The 21,247-nt window shown below is 48.6% G+C and overlaps 2 protein-coding genes across 2 annotated transcripts in view; one reads left to right on the top strand and one right to left on the bottom strand.

Moving 5' to 3' along the window:
- Positions 1-4,414: 4,414 nt before the first annotated feature.
- SFXN3 (sideroflexin 3) lies at positions 4,415-20,747 on the bottom strand. The gene is made up of 11 exons (XM_031955715.1): positions 20,694-20,747; positions 9,114-9,277; positions 8,356-8,526; positions 7,830-7,928; positions 6,993-7,068; positions 6,730-6,815; positions 6,301-6,428; positions 5,874-5,923; positions 5,145-5,194; positions 4,974-5,021; positions 4,415-4,814 (listed from the first exon to the last, which is right to left on the bottom strand). Exons 2-11 carry the CDS (start codon positions 9,272-9,274, stop codon positions 4,718-4,720), a joined length of 966 nt encoding a protein of 321 aa, XP_031811575.1. The 5' UTR covers positions 9,275-9,277; positions 20,694-20,747; the 3' UTR covers positions 4,415-4,717.
- The window catches only part of PDZD7 (PDZ domain containing 7), a 19,265-nt gene continuing 17,989 nt past the window's right edge, over positions 19,972-21,247 (top strand). Inside the window, exon 1 of the mRNA XM_031949353.1 lies at positions 19,972-20,793. Within this exon, the coding sequence (XP_031805213.1) occupies positions 20,595-20,793 (199 nt within the window). The 5' untranslated portion in view covers positions 19,972-20,594. The remainder of the gene's footprint in view (positions 20,794-21,247) is intronic.

Genomic DNA, 21,247 nt, shown 5'->3' with positions numbered 1-21,247 from the left:
TAGAATCTTAGATTTAGAATTGATAGACTTTATATGATAGTAAGGATCAAATAAGAATGTTACATGATATTTGTAAATCTTGAAACTTATAAAAGTAAGTTATTATTATGCACAGAAACATATGCAATTATAGCACACAATGGTGTCATTACTTTTAAATATCCCAAGTTCATAAAAACAAGATTGCCTTTTGCAATTCTGCTCTCAAAAGCTTTCACAGGTTTCCCGTGGCCTCCAGAATAAAGCTAAAATTCCTTAACTTGGCATTCAAGGCCCTGCAGAAGCTTATTGAAAGGAAAAATTGAATTTATGTAATGACTGTGTGAGTGGAGAGAATGCTGAAAGAATGTTGAGATAACATGAAATGCTATAGTGATAAAGAGATCAGAGTTGGGATGATTGGATATTAGGGTCAGAGTGAAGGAAATGGAAAGGCTGACTCTGAGGACGTGAACCTGGATCTCTGGAAGGATGGTGATATACGTGACAAAAATGAGTAATATTTGGAGGAAGGCAGAAAAGCGAAGAGAATGATTTTTGCATTTTATTTGATGAATTTGGAATAGCAGTGAGCCTGCTCTGCAGGCCATTGATCATACAGAACTAGAATTTAGGAGAGACATTAAGATTGGATGTATAGATATGAAAGTAAATAAACTGTTGACATGATAAAAAGAACGTGCAGGGGAAAAGAAAAAAAAGTTTAGTATAGAGCCCTGGGATGCGCCCACATCTGGGTGGCAGGACGTGAATGATAATTCAGCAAAGGAGACTGAAAAGAAAATTCATTTAAAATCAAAAATATATCCATAGGGATTGAAGTATCTAAGGTGAAAGGATCATCAGTTAGACTGGGAATGTGTGAGAAAATCAGCTCTGGTTCTTAGGCTACATTCACCCCTTGATCATCCCGTCAAGGCACTAGTAGGTTCCACTGGAGCAGCCCTAGCAGATCTTGTCTTCGGCTCTCAGTATTTCCACTAATTTATGAACTTTACCCATCACTCAACCCTACTTGCAGCATGCACTTTCCTCGATCTTCTTGGATGCATGAGCTTTTATGTTTCACTCCAGACATTTGTTGTCTGAACCCCAATAACTTTTTTTCTTATTTTTTCTTCTGCTACTGACATATCTGACTGCCTGAATGAAAGGAAATCATTTTCCTTTTTCCCTTGACCCCATAGCTCTTTATGTCCTAGACCAGAAGTGTTAAGCACATGGCCATGCCCATATCAAAGCTGGATCCTATCAGAATCAGATTAAAATGTTTAAAAAAATAAAAATACAATAAACCAAATATAAAATCACGGTTTAAAACTAAGTTAATCTACACCTGCAGGGATTCTTCTTTAGTTTATTGACCCCCCCCTTTTTTTCTATTTGAAGTTTGACACTATCGCTCTAGCCCAGAAGAGATTTTTAAGAGTTTTTTCACAAAGGAAAGAGAATATGAAAAATTAAAAATAGGGATACGGCAATTTGAAATAAATATAATTGAAAGTTCCTCAATCCCAAACTAAATGGCATCCAGGTTTTCTTGTCTCATTCTTAACTAAAGCTCCCCAGGAGCAGCGAGGCCCACGGAAGGGAAAATGCCCATTGGAGCTGGAAGGGGCCTCTGAGATTCAGTCCCCTGAGGTTCTCTCGGGGCCTGGATCCCCGTGCCACAGGGTCCGGCTCTGGGTCCCAGGCAAGAGCAGCATCTTCCATTGTGAAACGCCCCTCTGCGTGGGGGTCTCGGGCCCATTGCGCTCCCTCGGAGGTTGCCTCTGGGCCAATCAGGAAACTCCCTGAGTGAGCAGCAGGTTCCTGCTCCCTAGCCGTCATAAAGGCCGAGCTAGGAACTTCTCCTCCCTCTACTTTAAGGAACGCGGCAGTAAAACTCTGGCAAGACATTTTTTAAGAATCAGCCCAAAATTATTAATTTTTTAACTTATTGGATTAAAAGCGTAGCAAGCCTGTTTTACAGACAATCTTTGGACCTTTATGTTTCGCAGTGTTTGGGATTGTGCCCCTAATCTATATTTTTAAAAAAGGACAATGATAAAGAGGTGACTCAGAAAAACAGAGGAGGGAAGGAAGACAACTCAGTCTAAATGGGGCGGGGCAAGGGCGCTGTGAAGGGGGCGAGACCCCCCCCCCCCCCCCCCCAGAGGCCGAAGGGCTTCTAGCGCGGGGCCACGGCGCCGGTTAGTCTGTCTCCGGGCTCCCTCTGCCGGACACGGCAGCGCGCTGCGGGCTTTCAGACCGCAGGGTCCGCATCCTCTCTTCCCCGCCGCGCCCAGGCCCAGGCTGCGAGGAAGAGGAGGCTTTCTCCCCAGCCAGGCCGGACCCCTCGCCCCATGCGGCTCCTCGGCCGGGGCTTCGCGAGCCGCCGCCCAACAAGAACAGGCCGCCTCTCCTGGCCGGGCTCAGCGGAGGCGCTCCTTGTCCTCGCCGCTCCCACGGGCCAGGAAGCGTTACTGGGTCCCTCGCCAGGAGGAGCCGCTGGGGACCAGGGGCGGAGGGTCACCCGGGCCGCCGCTCTCCTGGGAGGGCTCCCCGGGAACGCCCGTCGGTTGCGGTGACCCCGGGTGTGCGGGCTACTTGGGAAGCGCGCGGATGCTGCAGCCTCCCTGCCCTCGCGCTAATTGTCCCAGCTTTCCTCCATGGGCCTCGTGAGACAGGGCATCTGTGCCGCACCTCTTCTGAGTGGCTCCGACTAACGTGGGCCGCACCCTGTGACCCGCCGTGTTTCTGCCCGGCCTGTGGGTCCTAAAGGAGGGACAGGGACCGTGCCCTCTGTAGTGGCGAGGACCCGAAACTGCGGGGCTGCCCATCAGCCAGAGAAGGGGTGAATAAACGGTGGTGTATGAATGTTGTGGGATATTACTGTTCTGTAAGAAGTGACCAGCGGGAGGACTTCAGAAAGGCCTGGAGAGACTGACGTGAACTGATGCTGAGTGAAATGAGCAGGGCCAGGAGATCATTGTACACAGCAACAAGATTATATAATGATCAATTCTGATGGACGTGACTCTTTTCAGCAATGAGGCAATTCAGGACAATTCTAATAGACTCGGGATACAGAAAGCCACCTGCATCCAGAGAGAGGACTAGGGACTGAATGTGGGTCACAACATAGTATTTTCACCTTTTTTTTTTCTCTCATTTTTTCCTTTTTGATGTTTTTTTCTTATGCAGCATGTTAAATGTGGATTGCTTGCTTGCTGTCCAGGGGAAGGAGGTAAGGAGAGAAATATGCTACACAGGGTTTTGCAGGAGTGAATGTCGAAGATTATTTTTTCATATTTTTGAAAATAAAAGCTATTATTTAACAAAATAAAATGAATAACCCCCCCCCAAAAATAGGGCCCAAAACTGAACATAATTTTCTATATATAGTCTGACCAGGATGGATTAACATAGAACCATAAAGGCTCTCATTTTGGAAGTCAGACTTTTGATTCACACTTTAAATATGACCACAAGACTGAAACATATCAAGTTTATTTGGGTACAAACACTTGCAACATGGGAATCATTGCTGGTAGCAGTTAGGAGAAAGGGAAAAGCAGGTAGAACAACAGAATGCTGGGTGAGAAGGGAAATCTGAGCTTCCTCTCTCCTACCATAGCCCAGCCCAACTGTGAGAATTAAGTGTCTTGTGTTGTATGATATTAATGATGGAAAGTTCAAACACGTGCACACACACACACACCCTCTACTATTCATTTCCCATCACTACTAACTGTCCAGAGGCCAAGTCTAGGCTGAGGTTGGAGAAGGTATCAAATTACAGGTTGGAAGAGGCTTTTTAATTAATTTGAAATCCAAAATTGAAAAAACAGAAAATGCCTGTTCATGAGTCAAATTCCCAGGACCCGGAGCTTATGTTGGCTCTGATGCCAACAGAATCAGATGTGTCAGATGTATATAATTGGACCCCCAAAGACATTACTATCCATCCATGCCCTTATCACAAACTGGTGTTATGATCACAATGAGACACACAAACAACTCTGGATACCCATTCAGAGCTGACCCCCTGACCTCTATTCTCCCCAGGACAGGTAATGGGTGGGAGCCAGTAGGAACCCATCTCTCCTGGACCCTGCAAAGGACTGGGTGAGTTTTTAGGCTGGAGAGGACCCAGGCCCTGGGATCACCAAGTGCTTCTGAGCTTCCACAGCTTCTTGGAAATGCAGCAGCTCTGCTCATTCTGAAGAAAAACTCTCTCCAGCCAATCAGAGAAGCACAAACAAACACTTGTGCACACTTTGTTTTAATGGGGAAAGAGGAGGTGGGATGGCCCCGTGGGACCTCTCCCTCCACTTTCCTCCCAGTCTTGAGTTTGGAGAAACCCCAGGGATACTGGACCTGAGTCAATGGCTTCGGGCCCATAACACCACCACCCCCGCCCCCCGCCCCCCCCCCGCCACCATCCAGTATGTGACAAGATCCTAAAGGTTTGAGCTGACTACTGAAGGAGGGGTCTCTCAGCCACCCTTCCACCCCTACCTTGAAGAACAGTGTGTCTGCCCTGAACGTTAGGAGTTGGTGGGAGCAGGAAGTAAGCCCAGAGTTGGGCCCTGGGGGATGTCAGAGGGAGGGAAGAGCAGAGGCCATGAGGGAACAACAGGAAGGTCAGAAGAGGTACTCCAGCTGAAATGCTACAACACCAATGGCAGGGTGGAATGGGACAGGAGAATAATGGGATGGACCCGAACTCCCTTCAGAGTCCCTTGTTGAAGTAAACCACCTCCATGTTTGGGCTCTGCTTCTTGATCTTAGCTCTGAGCTCTGGCTCCAGGCGGTTCACTGAAATGGAACTGTGAAATCACAGACCAAGCTGCCGGGATGGCCACCATTCCCCCATTCCTCCTCCAGAAGCCCACTCACCCCCGTCCTCGATATTCCCTTCCACACTTCACAGCCCTCCCACGACTAGAGGGAAAGGGTTCCCCAGCCCAGACCCCTCCTAGACTTACCTCTTCTGAGGGAAAAGCGCACAGCACAGGGGAGTGGAGAACAACAGACTGGAGGAGGGATAGGAGAAGGGAGTCTGGATGTAGCCACAAGTTCACTACCATCCATATCCAGAGCCTGAGATCACTCCAGACCTCCCCTTCCCCTTCACAGATTCTAGCCCTGACACTTACCAAAAGCCAACCAGCCCCACTTGCAGGGGGCCCAAGAGCCAGGGCCGGCGCTGTGGAAAGTGAAAGGGGAGATTGAGCATTAGAAAGAGAAGGGGGCCATGTCCCATCCCCCATGCCAAGAACAGCCCCAAACCTTCCAACATAGCCAGACCATCCTTTCTGACATGCTCCCATCCCCACACCTGCACGCGGCTGCAGCTCGGGGTCTCCTCCCTCCCCAGCCAAGGCTTTCTCCATGTGCCCCTTCCCAAGCCTTCTAGATCTTCTTTCAAAGGTCTAGCCCACCCAATCCAGGGCCCTCCATCTCTAGAGTCAAGCCGCAGCATTTGTTTGTATTGGGGAGGGAAAAGGCCTGGGGGATGGCCCGTCTGTGTTGCTCCAACCTCCTCATTCTGTGTGTAAGAGAGAGAACCTGATACTGTGGCTGAGTCTGAGCTAGGGATTACAGCATGAGCAGCAGCTGCTTCCACTGTGTCCATCACTGTGTGTCACAGGACGCTTGTGTGGTCTTCCCCACTGCCCTCTCTCCCGAACAGGATTCCTACCCACAACTCAGAGTGCACACGGGATCCAAAGAGAAGAGCCAAGGGTGGGCCCAGAGCCTGCAACCCCTCTCCCAGGAAGATTTCTGTGACACCCCCTGCTGTTCCTGGTCAGCCATGTCAGTCCTTTCTTTATCTTTATGATGGTACCCACCGTAATGAGGGAAGCAGGAGGGGGAAAGCGTACCTTCAGGAAGTCTTTTTTCTCCAAAACATTCATAAGTAGAGGGATTATGGCTAGAGGAAGGGGAGATCATAATGTGTGGCTAGCATCTATGTTACACTTTACCTATGTTATCTCTCACTGACCCTCAGAACGAGGCTGTGAGATAAGTGCTATTATTATCCCTCTTTTACAGATGATAAAACTGAGGCTAGGGAGGTTAAGAGATCAAGGCTGCATAGCTAGTAAGGATCTAAGACAAGGCAGGATTTGAATTCATAACTCTTCCTCCAAGCTCTACCCACTTCACTACCAGCTTCTCAGAATCTGAAGAGTAAAAGCAGGGCAGGTCCTGTCTGGGAAAAGGGAATTGCTCCCTGCTCCCAGCCTTGCCTCTGGAGTCCTCCCCGTGGCCACCTCCACCTCCCCCATGACCCCCTCCCAGCCTCACTCAGAGGGGGTATGAGCATGCCGATCCGGGACGTCACCACCTGGAAGATGCCCAGCTGAGCCGCCTTTGTGGAATAGCCTAATTTGTAGCCTGCTTCATCAGTCACAGGAATCCCCACCACCATCTCCCTAGATCCAAGGAGAGAAAAGTGTAGCATCAGACTCCTGGATCCTTACCCAGAGGCATTCGGGCCACTAGATCCCCTGCCCCAACCCCCCGATCCTCTCAGATGGTCCCAGCCCAGCCACGTCTCCATCCCTCAGACTAGGTCCAGGCCAAGGTTGACTGCTGACCCATTCCCAGAACCCTCCAGGGGCTGGCCCAAGGGGTAAAGCCCACCCCCAGCGTTCCCTTCCAAGAAGAAGGGCGAGTCCCCATCTGCTTTAGGAAGCCATAAACCCAGCACAGAGGAGGTTTTGGTAGGCTCACCTCTGCCTCATCAGTGGGATGTTGATGCAGTTGGCAGCAGCCACTGCTGTGAATGGGATGAAGCGGCTGACCAGGCTGGGGAGGTGCTAAAGGAGAGAACATTGGTCAGGAGGAACCTGTCAGGGCAAACGGACCATCCGTGGGAGGGGACACGAGGCAGGGCAGGGGTGATGGGGGCTTTGGGAGGAAGTCTCCTTCGGGGAGCCTCGGACAAAGTCCCAGAGGAAGTTAGGGGCCTGAGTCCATCGGGACGGGGAGCTTACTTTGGTGAGGGATTTGAGTCCCACAGCAGTGACCACAGCCCCAGTGGTAGCGCTCAAGTAAGCAGTTGCCAGCTGCCTGCGGACAGAGGGGCCAGGTAATGAGAAAGACAGAAAACATCACCTAGTAAGTATTGGCTATATTCCAGGCATTGCTGGGGCTACAAATACAAGCAAGCAACACCATTCGGTCCTTGCTCTCAAGGTACTTTAGAGATAGCACATGTGGAGGAAGGCTGGCCCGGGAGGACAGTTTTAGTCTGGGAAGAAAGGATAGAGAATTGATACAGAAAGGCAATCAGTCAGCAGATGCCTTCCAGAAGTAATGGTAGTATTGCTCTGACTCCTGTGCCCACCGCTTGGTACAAGCTGCAGATGTAGCGACGCCCAGGGCGGGATGGGATATAAAACATACCAGACCTGTTCTGGGGCCAGCCAGGTCTAGTGGAGAGAGGGGAGGTACCAGAGATCTTTCAAGTTCATGATCTGGTCCTAGGTCCTCTCTGGGTCCAAGAACCCCTTATAGCAAGGGAAGGAGCTTATGCCTTTGTCTGAAGGCACAGAGACAATCTCCCGATACTGACTCCCAGGCCTTGCAAACAGCCTCCAAGGGTCACCTCAAGGAAATGAGAGATCGGAGGGCTGCTCACCAGGCCTGACTCCAGAATTGTGGTATAAACTCTACGAGAGAGAAGTCAGTAAAGGCGGGAACCTGTCTTGTCATCTACAGCCAGGAAGATGGACTGCTTTCCTCGTCTCTGTATCCTACCAAGCAGGTGGCACAGTGTCAGTCAGTGCTTAAGAAATACTCATTAGGTGGAATAGGGGACCGTTCCTTACTTCTCAGTAACCGTCGCATCCCCACTTCTATTGGAGTAGTTGACAACAGCATTGAAGGACTGGTTCACCCACTGCCAGAAGATCACAGCTGCGATGTTCCTGAGGGGACAGGCGGATTTTCCCCTGTACTCTGAGACCTTTATGACTATTTCTGACCCTTCCATGTAGAGATCTCAATAGCTGTCCCCAAAACCCGCCCTATTACATGCTGTTAGACAGACTCCCCTCCCATGCCAATCTCCAGACTGTGCCTTCAGAGACCCTGAGGGGACTCTTCACTTCCTGCCCCTGTCTAGAGGTCCCAATGATTACCCACAAGCCCCCCCTATAGAATCTCTGGTGTTACTCCTGACCTCCCCTATTACACCTACATAAGGATCTAGGGCACCTGGAGACATGGGCCATAATTCTCCATATGTAAAGGGGCAGGAGAAAGGGGAAGGAAGCATCAAGTGGCCAAAGAAATGTGAATTGTACCATGTTGGCCCACAGGGCCCAGTGTCTGGGGTGGGGCTGGGGCACCTACTTGTGGAAGGTGAGCATGCAGCCACTGATAATCATGTTCATGGGCACTTGGGCAGACATCCGGCCAATGAGATAGACCTTCTCCCCAGTGTCAGGGTGGAAGGCTGAGTCATATTCATACTTGGCCTTCCATAGTTCATCTTCAGTCATTCCGGGGGCCACGATCCCTGCCCTATTTGGGAAGGACAAAGTTCTCCTATTCTGGCAAGGCAGCTGTTCACCCAGGGATTCCCAAAGTCCTCTCATCCTTAAGCCTGCCCCTGCTTGGGTACAATCACCTCTCGTACCCAGGGAAGCATCTTACAAGGATCCAGGAGGGTTTCAGAGGCTGGGAGCTGCCTGCTTCCCTACCCCTGGGCCAAATTCCTCTTGATTGCCCCAACCTGACCTCTACAACTCCAGGGAAAGGGCCCTTCTGCAGAGCCCAAAGCCCACAGTAGTGATGTCAGACTGAAGCGGCCCACGTGGTCCACGGTTATTTCAAAAATGTCAGCTTTTGTGTAAGTGGTGTGCCCATGTTTTCTTCTAGGAGTTAGTGCCCATTGTTAGTTATCCCATGGAGAGGATGGAAGAGGATGAAGAGGCTCTTCCATCCCTACCCCGATACTTAAAAATGTGATCTCAAGAATACATGGGTTAGGGATTTGAAGCTCTCTAGACTGCTTGATAAGTCTAAAAATGAGGTCAGAGGCAAAGGAGTCGCTTTCAGTTCTCCTTGGGACTGGGAAAGACAGGAAGGGAGGGCAAGGAAGGCATCACCTGTAGTTCTCCACAATGGTCTGGACAGTTTTCAGTCGAGCATCAGATAGTAGAAGATTCAAGGGGTTGGTGACAGTGAAGAAGTGCTTAGCTCTGCCTACGAAGGTGGACTGGTCCCATCGAGGATCACGGATATTGATGTTCAGAGGCAATTCACCCATCTTCTGCAGAGGGAATGGGGGACAAGAAGATCAGAGACTAAACCACCCCATACTCCCACCCTGGACTCAGTCCTTTTTTCCTGGGCCCCAAACTATCAAGGTATGAACTTTTTGTGGGGAACTGTTTATCCTTTGTTTTCAGAGGGGTCCAGTGACAACATGGGGTGATGTCTTGACTCATGCTTGAGTTGGATTTAAATGAGGCAGAATTATAAAAAATCACCACCTTCACTGTCTTTTCCAGTGACAAGACAAAAGTTAAGACAACTGGCAATGACCCAGAATACAGTTGAAGGACCTTGGAGCGTTCTACGCCTCAGCAAGCACTAAGCACTCCACAGTGCCTGCTTCTTTACGACCCTTGGAGCAAACTGTTATTACCCGCCTGTTCCACCAGAAGTCTTTGTATGCTTGGGGCAGACATCTCCCTAATTCACCAATGAATTTGAACATCATTTGTTGAGCTCAACATAGCCCATCCAACATGGGCATGTTCACTATGCATGCAACAGCTTCCTGGGGCCACAAGTGAGAGTTGTGTGTCAGGTCGACATCAAAGGTGTATGGAGAGCCCTAAAACAGGCTCTGCAAGTCCTCCTTAAACACCTCAGGAGGGAATAAACGATCTTGGTCCAAGCCCACGTCTCCTACACTGGGGATGCTTTCCCTGAGGAGTTTGTGTGTGGTGGAATGAGTCAGATGTCACTGTTTCAGTATGAAGATCCCATCCCTGTCTCCATCCTATGGAAGAAATCAATCTAAGATGCTCCTAAAGGCACAAGATTAATTCTTCTATGACCTTTAGGCTTCTCCAAGAAGCAAAATAGTCAATGGACTCAGATGAAGTAATGAAGGAGACCTGTTCCCTTATTAACCTAGAGTTGGGAAGTAGGGAAAAGCAACAGAACTAGACTGCAATGATATAAGTTCTTAGTTATTTTTGTACATAAGCATGAATTTGTATGTACATGAACTTCTATGTGGTCAGAGAATATATGTGTATCTTTGCATGTACATATGCATATATGTACACAGATATCCCCAGGCTTCATGGTAGGCAATGGCAGTGCAAACAGCAGATTGCCTGGCCAGGAGCTAGGAAGCTAAAACATAACTTCTATCACTTAACCAGTGAGAACATGTGCCAAGGTCACTGGCTCCTTTAAGGAACTATCTTGAAACCTTTCCCCTGCTCTCCACTATAGGACCTGTTTTATCCTATACCATGAACAATCTGAGAAAACATCTCCACTCTCTGTCCTAGTAAGGTGGAACTTTGGCTGGTACCTAGGCCCTCCTCCCAACACCTCTTCTGCCATTTGCTGTCACAGGACCAAAATTGGTGGGATTCCAGCCCAAGTTCCTCTCAGGAACTACATTTAGAGGCTTTTTTTAAATGGAACTTTCATCCACATGTGGAGACACTAATCCAGTACATGGATAGTATACAGAAAGAGTTCTGGGTCTTCTAATTATAACCTGGTTTCATATGCTGCTTCTGATACCATTGTTATCACCTTGGTCCTCCGTTTCTTCATTTGTAAATTGAGTTGGACTAGATGGCCATTGAGGTTCCTTGCTGCTCTAGATCTAGGAGCCTGTGATCTTACTTGGGTCTGCTTTAATGAATCATTTGAGAAAAGCACCACCTCATACCCCTTTCACATCATTAAGCATCCAGACACCAGAACTTGAAGCCAGGATTTTCCCAGGGACCAGGAGTTCAGATATCAGTCCCAGATAGAAGCCAAATGCATAATAAAGGTGCAAAGTATCCTCTGGCTATGCAACATCTTCACCATTTTAAAATTCAGCTTAACCCTTTCTTCCTTGTGAGGGAGAAAAAAGAACAGACTAATGCACTGGACTCCATAGGTGGGAGCCTCAAACAATTGGCACTTTGTATTTCTACCTCATATAATCCCTTTGACTTCAAGATCCCTCTCTATTTGCTTCCCTGTCTCTCTCAGCAGAGGACCTCATCTCCTATGTTATCAAGGAAGTCAAAGTAATTTGTCATAAGCTCCATTTTCTCTCCTCTCCACACTTTACGACTCTTTTACTATGTTCTCCGTGCTCTTCTCTTTTGCTCCAGTTTCTGATGAAGGGGTAGCTTTCCACTTGCCAAGGCTATGTATACCCTTGATCCCATCCTTCCCTGTCTCCTTAGGGAATTTCAAGCTTCCCTCCCTTTCACTTCCAATCTCCACCACCTTCAATTATACCCATCCTTAACTTTCACTTCACAGTGACATTCTTTCAGGATGTCATTGGTCATTTCTTATTTTCAAAGCCAAACTCTTAGAATGCATTCTCTATACTCATTGCCACTATTGCTGTGTCTCCCACTAACTTTCAACACCTTCACTGGAATTTCTCTAAGATCATCAATCATCTTTAAAATTCTTACTCCTTTCCTTAATTGTCAACCTACTCAGTCTCCTTTAAGCTTCTGGCCCTGTCAATCACTTCCCAGTTCCTCATATCCTCTCCTGGAGCTGTGGAACTGGGCATATTTTTCTGGGAAAAGAGAAGGCTCAAAGAGGACGTGATAATTGCTTTCAAATATTTGAAGGCCTGTCAGGAGAGAGCAATGAGACTTGTTTTCTTTAGATCCAGAGGGCAAAAGCAGGAGTGGTGAAATAAAGTGGAAAAGAGGTAAATCAAGAGGAAAAAAACCCTTTTAACAATTAAAAGATTTCTAAAAGTAGAATGAACTACCTGGAGAGGTTATAAGTTCCTTCTCCTCAGAAGGCTTCAAGTACAGACTGAATGAAGAAGGACTAGAATCTGTCTTGTCCCCAGATGGCCCCTGAGGTTTCATCACTTTCAAATTTTGGGATTCTGGTATCTATGACTTTATTCTTCCTAATTCCTCATTAGTTTCCCTTGCTAGAACATGATATACCTTCTACCTACTAATCTTGGGCTCCTACCAAAAATCTGTCTTCTCTCCACACTTTTTCCTTGGAAATCTCATAAATTGTCATGACTTTCATTATCATCTTTATACAAATGACTTTCAAATCAACAGTTCTAATCCCATCTTTCATTGCTGAATTCTAGTACCTAATTATCTCATTACAGAGCCTTGAGGAATGCCCAGAGTTAGAGAAAATGATATGATGTACTAGCAAAGGATATTGAGAAATCAGATAGTCTGATAGAAAAGCAAGAGAAAACCATCACAGAAATTTAGGGAAGAAAAAAATATGGCAGAAGAGGGTAGTCAATATGGCAAATGATACAAAAAAAAGTTAAGAATGATGAGGATTAAGAAAATTTTGAAAACCTTAAAGGACTGACAATTAAGAGATCACTCTAACCAGAGGAGGCAATTTTAAGTGAGTGATAAACATGGAAGCTAGATTGCAAAGAATTAAGAATTGAGAAGATAGAAAGTTATATTTGTGATTATATTGAGGTTGAAGTACATAAGGACCATGTGGGTAGATATGTATAGTAAACATACATGCTGTCCTCTTGCACTCTCTCTTTACCCTCTCTCACTGTGAAAATAACAATTGCTTTCTGTTTGGGCCAGAAACTCTGAGGGCTGAACTCTGGAGGAGAAGGTGAGGCTGATGAATTGCTTTTCCTCACTTAAATCCAATTCAGTACTCCCAAGTCAAAACATCATCCCCATGTTGTCATTGATCCTCTTCAAGAACAAGAACAAAAAACACTGCCTCTCTCACTCAGTGAGAGGTTTAATCATAATTTCTATGCAAATATTGTCCAAATCTGTATGTCCAACTTTAGTCTTTCTCCCAAGCTATAGCTATGCATCTCCAACCGTTTTATATTTTAAATTGGATTTTCCATGAGCATCTCAAACCCAACATATCCAACTCATCTTTTCCCCCAGCCCACACTCCTTCCAGATTTTGCTTTCTGATGGAGGTACCACCATCATCACAGTCATCCAGAATTTAGCTACAGTGTCATTGTTGATATCATTCTCTTCTTTCTCTCCTTTATTCAACAATCTATTAAGTTGCCAAGTCCTAGCATTTCTATCCCTGTAACATCTCCTTATTTCTAATCATATGACCAACACTCTAGTTTGGGATCTCAACACCCTGAAGTACAACAATAGCTTCTTTCCTAGTTTTCCTTTCTCTACTCTTTTTCTTCTCAAATCCACCCTCCACAGAGTTATCAAAATGATAACACAATACTCACTCCCTCAATAAACTCCAGTGGTTCTGTTATCTCTAGGATGAAATATAACTTCGTATGTTTGGATTTTTTTTTTGCCTTAAATTTTATTTTACTTAATCTAAATTAGTAATCAATGTTTTCTACCAACTCAGGGCATGGAAATGTTCACAGACTTCACAATTTTTTTGTTTAAGCACTGCCTTTGTAGGAGTCGTACAGTGGATGCAATTGCTTGGCTTTTTTTGCTTCCTGGGCAGCCCTGACAGCTTGTTCTCATTGGACTTTTTGAATTTCAAGTTTCTGGTTCCTCTGGGCCATTATGTCAGCAAGAGAAGCCCCAGTGATAGTCCTCTGGGATTTAACAGTCCAGTGAGTTCTTTTGAATCTCTTCCGACGGTCCCTTCTTGTTCTTTCTTCTGTACAGGACATTCCTATTGATCTATTGAAAATTCCTCTTTGAAAAGAATGCAGACTTGCATTTTACATTTAAAAAAATGGAAAACCTTCCCGCCATGCAAGCTGAATGCCTCCTATGCCTGGATAGGTTGCTGAAGCTGCACAGCTTGACCTTCTTGGCAGGAAGACGGTGAAGAACTATGTCTTTGTTTAAATCCTTCACAACCTGGCCCAACCTTCAAGAACTTTGGCTCAGCTAGCCTTGGGCCTGGAATGTACCCCCTCCTGCCCTGCCTCTTAGAATCTCATTTCCTTCAAGACTTTGTGCAAATCCCACCTTCTATATAAAATCTCTCCTGAGCTTTGCCCAGCCCTCCTCATCATGCTGCTTCCTTCCCTCCCCATATCAGTGCCTTCCAGGTCACTGTAGTACATTTAATGGGGTAAATTGGCTAATACAGGCCCCCCATTTCCCCATTTCAGTTCAAGGAGTCCTGTGAAGAAAACTTGGAGCAGTCCAGTTTTCAGCCCCAATAACTCAAGGATTGCTATCATCCCTTGTGTGATAATAAAGTCTTCTAGTTGGCCATAGAGGAGTTGCTGAGTCAGACTTGAATATACCTACAAAAAAGGTAACATGCCCATCTCTCAATTTCTTTTTCCTTTCTAGTGAGAGAAAGCAAGTTTGCTTTGATATAGTCCCAAGAGTGTGATGAGGGACAGGCATCAGACCTATCTCCCATTCAGCTATGGGGCTATGACAAATGGCCAGCTTTGTATCTTTGTATTTAATCTTTTCTGATTCAAATATTTTATTTCCCCCCAAATACATGTAAAAACAATTTTAATATTAAATTTTAAAAATTCTGAGTTCCAAATTCTCTCCTTCGCTTCCTGAGACAGTAAGCAAATTTATATAGATGATATACATGAAGACATGCAAAACATATTTTCATATTAGTTATGTTGTGGAAGAAGACAGACAAAAAATCCACAAAAAAAAAGAAAATGAAAAATCATGTGCTTCAATCTGCACACAGACGCTAATACTTTCTCTGGAGGTGGAGAGCATTTTTTCATCTTGAGTCTTCTGGGATCGTCTGGGATCAATGCACTGTTGAGAAAAGCTAGGTCTTTGACAGTTGATCATTGTATAATACTACTGTTACAGTGTTCAATGTTCTCCTGGTTCTGCTCACTTCACTTTATATCAATTCAACCAAGCCTTTCCAGGTTTTTCTGAAACCATCCAGCTCATCATTTCTTATAACACAATAGTGTTCTATTACAATCATACACCACAACAGTTTCCAACTGACAGACATTACCTCAAATTCCAATTCTTTGTTATTCTTCTCTGATTTGGAAGTAGATATGTCTAAGCAGTGACCTGAAAGTTCAGGAGACTCAGAGGTCCCATCAGCATTCTAAATCAATAAGTACTGGGGTCCAGTTGCAGTAGCTATAGGAGTCATGAAGGAATCATTCCGGGCAGCAGTGAGGTCTGGATGAAGCGTAGCAGCTTAGTGGTCTGGTCTGGCAGCAGATCAACCCACCCAGCAGAGAAGATGTACTCTGGGAGACCCAGCCCAATAGAAACCTGACCCCTCACTGATGCTACCCTGAAGATTCCATAAAGGGAGAAAAGGGCTTCCAAGACCAGAAATCAGGAAGTGCATGTGTTTGCCACAGATGTTCTCTGCTGCACATGGGCCTCACCACCACATTATTTTACATTTTAGCCACTATCTTTTTTGAGTATGCAAGGCCAGGGTGTGCCTCCAGTTTGAGAGTGGGGGAAGTATCTGTAACCACTGTTCATGACATACCTTCTTAGTAAATACTCTTTCTAAAAGATAATCTATGACTGCTGTCTGTGAATGGAAGGCAAAGGAAATGGGTTGGGGGGAGATTTATGAGAAATACAACCCTTCAGGATTATTCACAGAACTTTACAAGACAAAGTAACAGCTGCATTTTGAAGACCAGGCCCACCAGTATAAGTGCTACAGATATGAATACAGATATGAATAGCATATTAAGGAATAGACTGTTTTTTCCTCTAGGATATAAGATCCTTGAAGACAAGGATGCCTTCACTAATACAGTACCTGTCACATAGTAGATGCTTAATAAATTATTTTGGTTTTATTACTTCCCTCCTTCTAATCCAAACCTTCTACAAAATTCTTTCTTTTGAGAGCACAACCTTCCTCCTAGTTACCCATATTCCAACATGAGTCATCTTTTCCTTTTCCCTCACCCCACCTGCCATAACCAACCCAATTGACAAGTTTTTTTTTTCAAATCTACCTCCATAATATCTCTTATGTGTCCCTTCTCCTCCACTAATGGCAACCTGCTCTCTCTAACACCCTCTCACTGGGACTAGCTTCTTAATTGCTCTCCCTGCTTTCAGTACCCTCTCTCTAACCTGTCCTCTAAACAGTTAACGAAACACCTTCCTAAAAGTACAATCTTTATTGGGTCATATTCCTGCTGAAAAATCTCCAGGGGTTCTCCTTTGCCTCTCCCCAGCTTGGCACTGAAAGCCTCATTCAAACAGCTCCAACCTGTCACTGCAGACTTAGTTCCTGTTTTACTCCACACATTCACCATTCCAGCCAAATTAGCCTACTGAGCCTGACATTTTGACTTCCTTCTCTGGGCCTTTGCATAGTCTGTGGTTCCCTGTGCCTGCAGTGCTCTTGTTCCTCCCCTTGACCACTTAAAATCCTTAGTTCCTTCAAGGTTCAGCTCAGGTGCCAGTTTCTTCGGGAAGCCTTTCCTCATCTCCCTGGTTGCCAGTGTTATCTCCCTCCTCAAGTTACATATCTGTGTAGATGTGTCTCCCCAGCAAGCTACATGTTCCTTGAGAACAGAAACTATCTTGTTTTTGTCTCTGGATCTCCAATGTCAAGCAAGAATACTTGTAGGTAGTAAGTACTTCATAAATGCTAGTTGAACTGCAGCTAATGAACCTGTGCATGCCTGTGTGAAGTGTGTGCAGCCCATGCCTAAATATACATGGTGTAAACCTGTGCTTGGGCTATTCATACTTAATTCCTCCCTCTCCTGCTAGAAGTATCTCAGTGACTTTCTACCTCAGACTCAGGAGATCTAAACCAACTGCTCAGTTCCTGCTGCTCCTCTTGCTCTGGGCTCTAAGCCTATGCTCTCCCAACTTTTCTGGCCCAGGGGAAGCTGGAGAATTGTGTGGAGCAGATAGATACACTCTGTAACCCTGCTCCACCACTCTGAGAACAGAGAACTCCTGAGAGTCCTTTCCCCTTCTACTCCACGGAAAAAGAGAGATCTTTCCCAGGAGCACACCTGTTAAGAAGAAGAGTCTCTACAGAAAAATACTTGTTCTTCTGGATGTCCCTTCTGTCTCCTAGCAAGAATGAGAGGCTCCCAGGAACCATCTGGTCACCATTAAGCAAAATCCTTCAGAAGGATTAATCTAGAAGCCCTCATCAGCCCCAATACCGTTAGCAGGCACAGGCACAAGAGTCATCACCCAAAGACATACACATACACCCATCGCACAACTATACAATGATGGCACACGAAGGATATCATAGACATAAATAGAGTGATGCTAAGGGTATGCACTCAGTAGTACAAACATCACAAACACAAATTAGTCACTTGTTCAAACTCTTAAAACCTGGAGGTAGGCTAAACTGAGGGGGAGAACACTGCAGTCTTGGGAAAGTGAGTGGGAGAGGCGAGAGAGATCAGTGGCATCCTTAGCTCACCACAGAATCCCTTTCTTTCTCTACTGGGCCCAATTCTGCCAGACCCAGTTTTCACTCAAGCTCCTCTGGCTGCTGCCTCAGCTCAGAGACATTTTCCTCCCTCTTCCCTTTATGATTTGATGGACAGCCCAAGTCTCCCTCACTGCCAACCTGGATATCACTCATGATGTGATCTGAACCCCATTAACAGTCAATAGGCCTAAAAGAAGCAACACGGGCCCTTGAAGCTTCAAGAGGGCTCCAAGAGGACTGGTCATTGCAGGGCCTGTTATTGGCCCTATTGGGAACAACTGGGCAAAGGCCTCCAGCCTGCTGGTGGATCCTCAGTCAGCACCTCAATCCTGGATGAATCAGAACTTGGAGACTGGTTCAAATGAGTGGAAGAAAAAGAGACTATAAGAGTAGGCTGACCCATTCTTGACACACACAAACCAGACACACACACACACACACACACACACACACACCCTGATGGGAATCCTAGGATTGGGGTGGGAGAGTTGCTGCTTGTTCTCCTGTCATTAGCTGAGAGACTTGAGATCCCTAACTCAAAAAAAAAAAAAAGCATCCAGGGGCCCAGGGCAAGACCTTCCTCCACCTCCAGCCATTTCTGCAGAAGCAAGGGCTGGGGATGAAGTGGGAGTGGGATAGAGAAAGAGGGGTGGCGGAGGAGAGGAGCCCTCAGTTTCAGGCACGGCACAGCTTCTAATTGATTGTGTTTCTGCTTTTGCTGACCAATAGTCAGGAATCCCTGCCTTCATCTTCCCCACTCTGTGACCCTCCCCTGGAGCTCCTTCTGTTCCAAGTCCTCTACTCCCTGAGTCTCACAGCCAGGACTCCTTCTCTCTTCTCCAGTCTTTGAGGTTACTTTCCTCACAATTCCTTCCCCAGTTCTGCCATTCTTTCCAGAACTTTCCTCCAGAGTACCTTCCACCCTCTGGCCTCTTTTTGAACTGAATCGATTCCCCAGGCCTCTCCACATCGTACCCCCAGCCCGGCCCAGCCCAAGAGCCTCCTGTGTAGCCTCCTTTCCTCCAAATCACTTCCCCCTAAAGGTCTCTTCCCTTGAAATTCCCTTTTCCTGTTGATAACCCTAACCCTAACCCTCCCAAAGTGGCTCCCACTCTCTGCCCAACAGATCCAAGCTAAGGGAGTGGGGAGTCCTGAGGGTTCCAGGAGGATTTTTCTACTGATAAAACGATGAACAGACTAGGGGGTCTAGGCTGAGGCCAGTCAACCTCCCGTTGTCCCCTGGCCGTGGCCCAGAAGCCAAACTGGTGTCAGGAGTTCTTGGAGGACGGGAAGCCTCGGGGAACTGCTGCCCCTAGCCAGGCGGGTCAGTGGGGCAGAAGGGTTTCCTCCCCACCAGGGATCTGTCTGGTTGGCCAGAAGCCCCGCCCCATTATCTTTCCCGAACCGACGCAGGCAGGGCCTTAACCTGAATCCGATAAGCTAGGTGCACCCTTCCGGGCGCCGCCCGCCCACCCACCGTCAGCATACATTCCCACGCACCGAGAACCCGGCAGCCACAAACGCAGCCACACAAAGTGCCCATCAGCGCACAAGGAAAACACCAGAGGAAGCCGACGGCAGCGCACCCTCTCCCCTCCCCCCCTCCCGGGTCTGGCCAAGCGGCGTTGGCCACCCCCCCCCCCCCCGAAGCACAAGGAGGGACAGATCTCAGGCCCACAAAGGGCGGGGGGGGGGGTCCCCAGCAACAGGGAAAACGGGCTCATTCCGGAGGCGCGGTGAATGCTGACAAGGGGAAGGGGCAGAGGCGGAAGCGGGGGGCCCGATCGGCCTCTCCTCTCGGGGCCGCCTTTGCTCGCCTCCGCACACTCAGCCCCGACCCCGGGTTCAGCAGCCGGAGGCGGCCCCCCACCCCGGAGTCTGCCCCAGCCCCAGCAAACACGTTACGCAGGGGCGCGGAGAGCTCCGCCCAGGAACGCGGGAGGAAACGCGACTGGCAGCCAAGCGAGCCAATAAGAAGCTCCGCTCGAGCTGGGCTGGACGTATCCGTGCTAGCCCCCCGAGGGGGCGGGGCCCCCAGCTGCAGGCCAGCCGCAGTGCCTCCCAGTCCCAGGGGCGGCCCGCAGTAGCGGCGCACCGAGCCAGGTAAGCGCAGCGGAGGGGCCACTCTGAGGGGACGGCCGGCGGGAGGGAGGGGCAACCCGGAGAGAAGGAGAGGAAGTACGCTACCCTGCCCACTATCTGATCTGCTCGCGGAGCTCAGGGGGCAGTCTTTGTGCCCTCCCGGGTTGCTGGAGGGAGGGCCCCTGGGCAGGGAAAGTCGCCTTAATCTTCCTCCCGGGGGTCTTGGGCGCGGAGGGGCTCGGGGGAAGGGAGAGGAGCGCGGCAGGATGGGGTTGTGGGGATGTGGGGGAGGAAGACAAAACAAAACAGAGCATCTCCGGAGCTGTCCTTGGTACTGAAGCCCTCTCCCCCCACCCCTGGGGATCCTCACACTGAATATTCATAAGTTGGAGGGGAGGGAACGACATTCTCTGAGGTGGTCCCCTCCCCAAAGGCCTGAAGCCAGAAGTTTCGGGCCTTTGGCCCCATCCCTCTGGGACTCCCTCTCGGACCCAAGTACTGAGGGAGAAGGACTCAGTATCGGGCCGAAATGGAGGACAAATCTGTGGATGAGATGCTTACCCGGCCCCTAGAAGCCTCAACTCTCAGGCTGATGCCTGACTTGGGGCGGGATATGAGGAAGGTGACTGTTAAGGGGGTCTGCCTCGAAGGGCTGAAACACCGCCCCCTCTTGGCCCTGAGACTGCGCCTCTCTCGCCAGGCCTAGGAAGTCTCCGAGGGGCAGCTGCGGTCAGAGGGCGTGAAGGGCTCCGCGGGGCCTGAGACCCCGCCCCTGCCCCCAGGACTATGTCCCGGCTCGGCCCTAACTGCCCGCTGCCTCCAGGGCAAGCACGGCGGAGCCAACCAGCACCCGCGGCCCGGGGCTGAGGCTCGAGTGGATCGGAAACCCTAAGTGACCCGCCGTCATGGAGCCCCTGGGCCTGGGGGACCTGTCCTCTGGCTCCCTGAGCTCCCTCTCCTCCCGTGGCCACCTGGGCAGCGACACCGGCTCCGCAACGCGATACCTGCTGAGGAGGCAGCAGCGGCTGCAGAACGGGCCCCCCCGAGGAATCCGAGCCTCCTCACCCATGGGCAGAGTCATTCTCATCAACTCCCCCATCGAAGGTAGGGCGGGGCCCAGAACTGGATGGGGGAGGAGGGGGGGAGGGCGGCAGCGGGGAAGCGCTGGGGGGCCCAGAGGCGAGAGACAGCTGGTTTTCAGCGGCTGTGCCTCGGTGCTCCCGCTCTCCTTCTGCCCCACTCCTTCCCACTCCAGGGATCTGACATCCCGTGAGTTCCCTCCAGCTCCCTTCAGCTGGATACAGTGGGGGCAGGGGCAGACAGAGAAGCAACCTCGGCCCCTTCTGCAGTAAGCCCGGCCATTCCGGTCCCAGGGAGTCTAACCAACATATCCACCACGGGAGAGTCTAAAGGAGAGAGAGAATCGTCGGGTAGAGAAGGGGAGGCATTCTCTCCTGTAACCGGCTTAGGTTAAAGGGCCAGGGCTTCTGAGGGCCAGGGCCTCGACAACAAGTATCCCAGGCCCTGCCGTCACGCCTATGGGCTGTTCCCTCCAGCT

This window comes from Sarcophilus harrisii, chromosome 2, assembly GCF_902635505.1.
Source record: "Sarcophilus harrisii chromosome 2, mSarHar1.11, whole genome shotgun sequence".
In the NCBI taxonomy this organism is placed as follows: Eukaryota; Metazoa; Chordata; class Mammalia; order Dasyuromorphia; family Dasyuridae; genus Sarcophilus; species Sarcophilus harrisii.
This window is presented reverse-complemented; position numbering and strand designations above follow the sequence as displayed.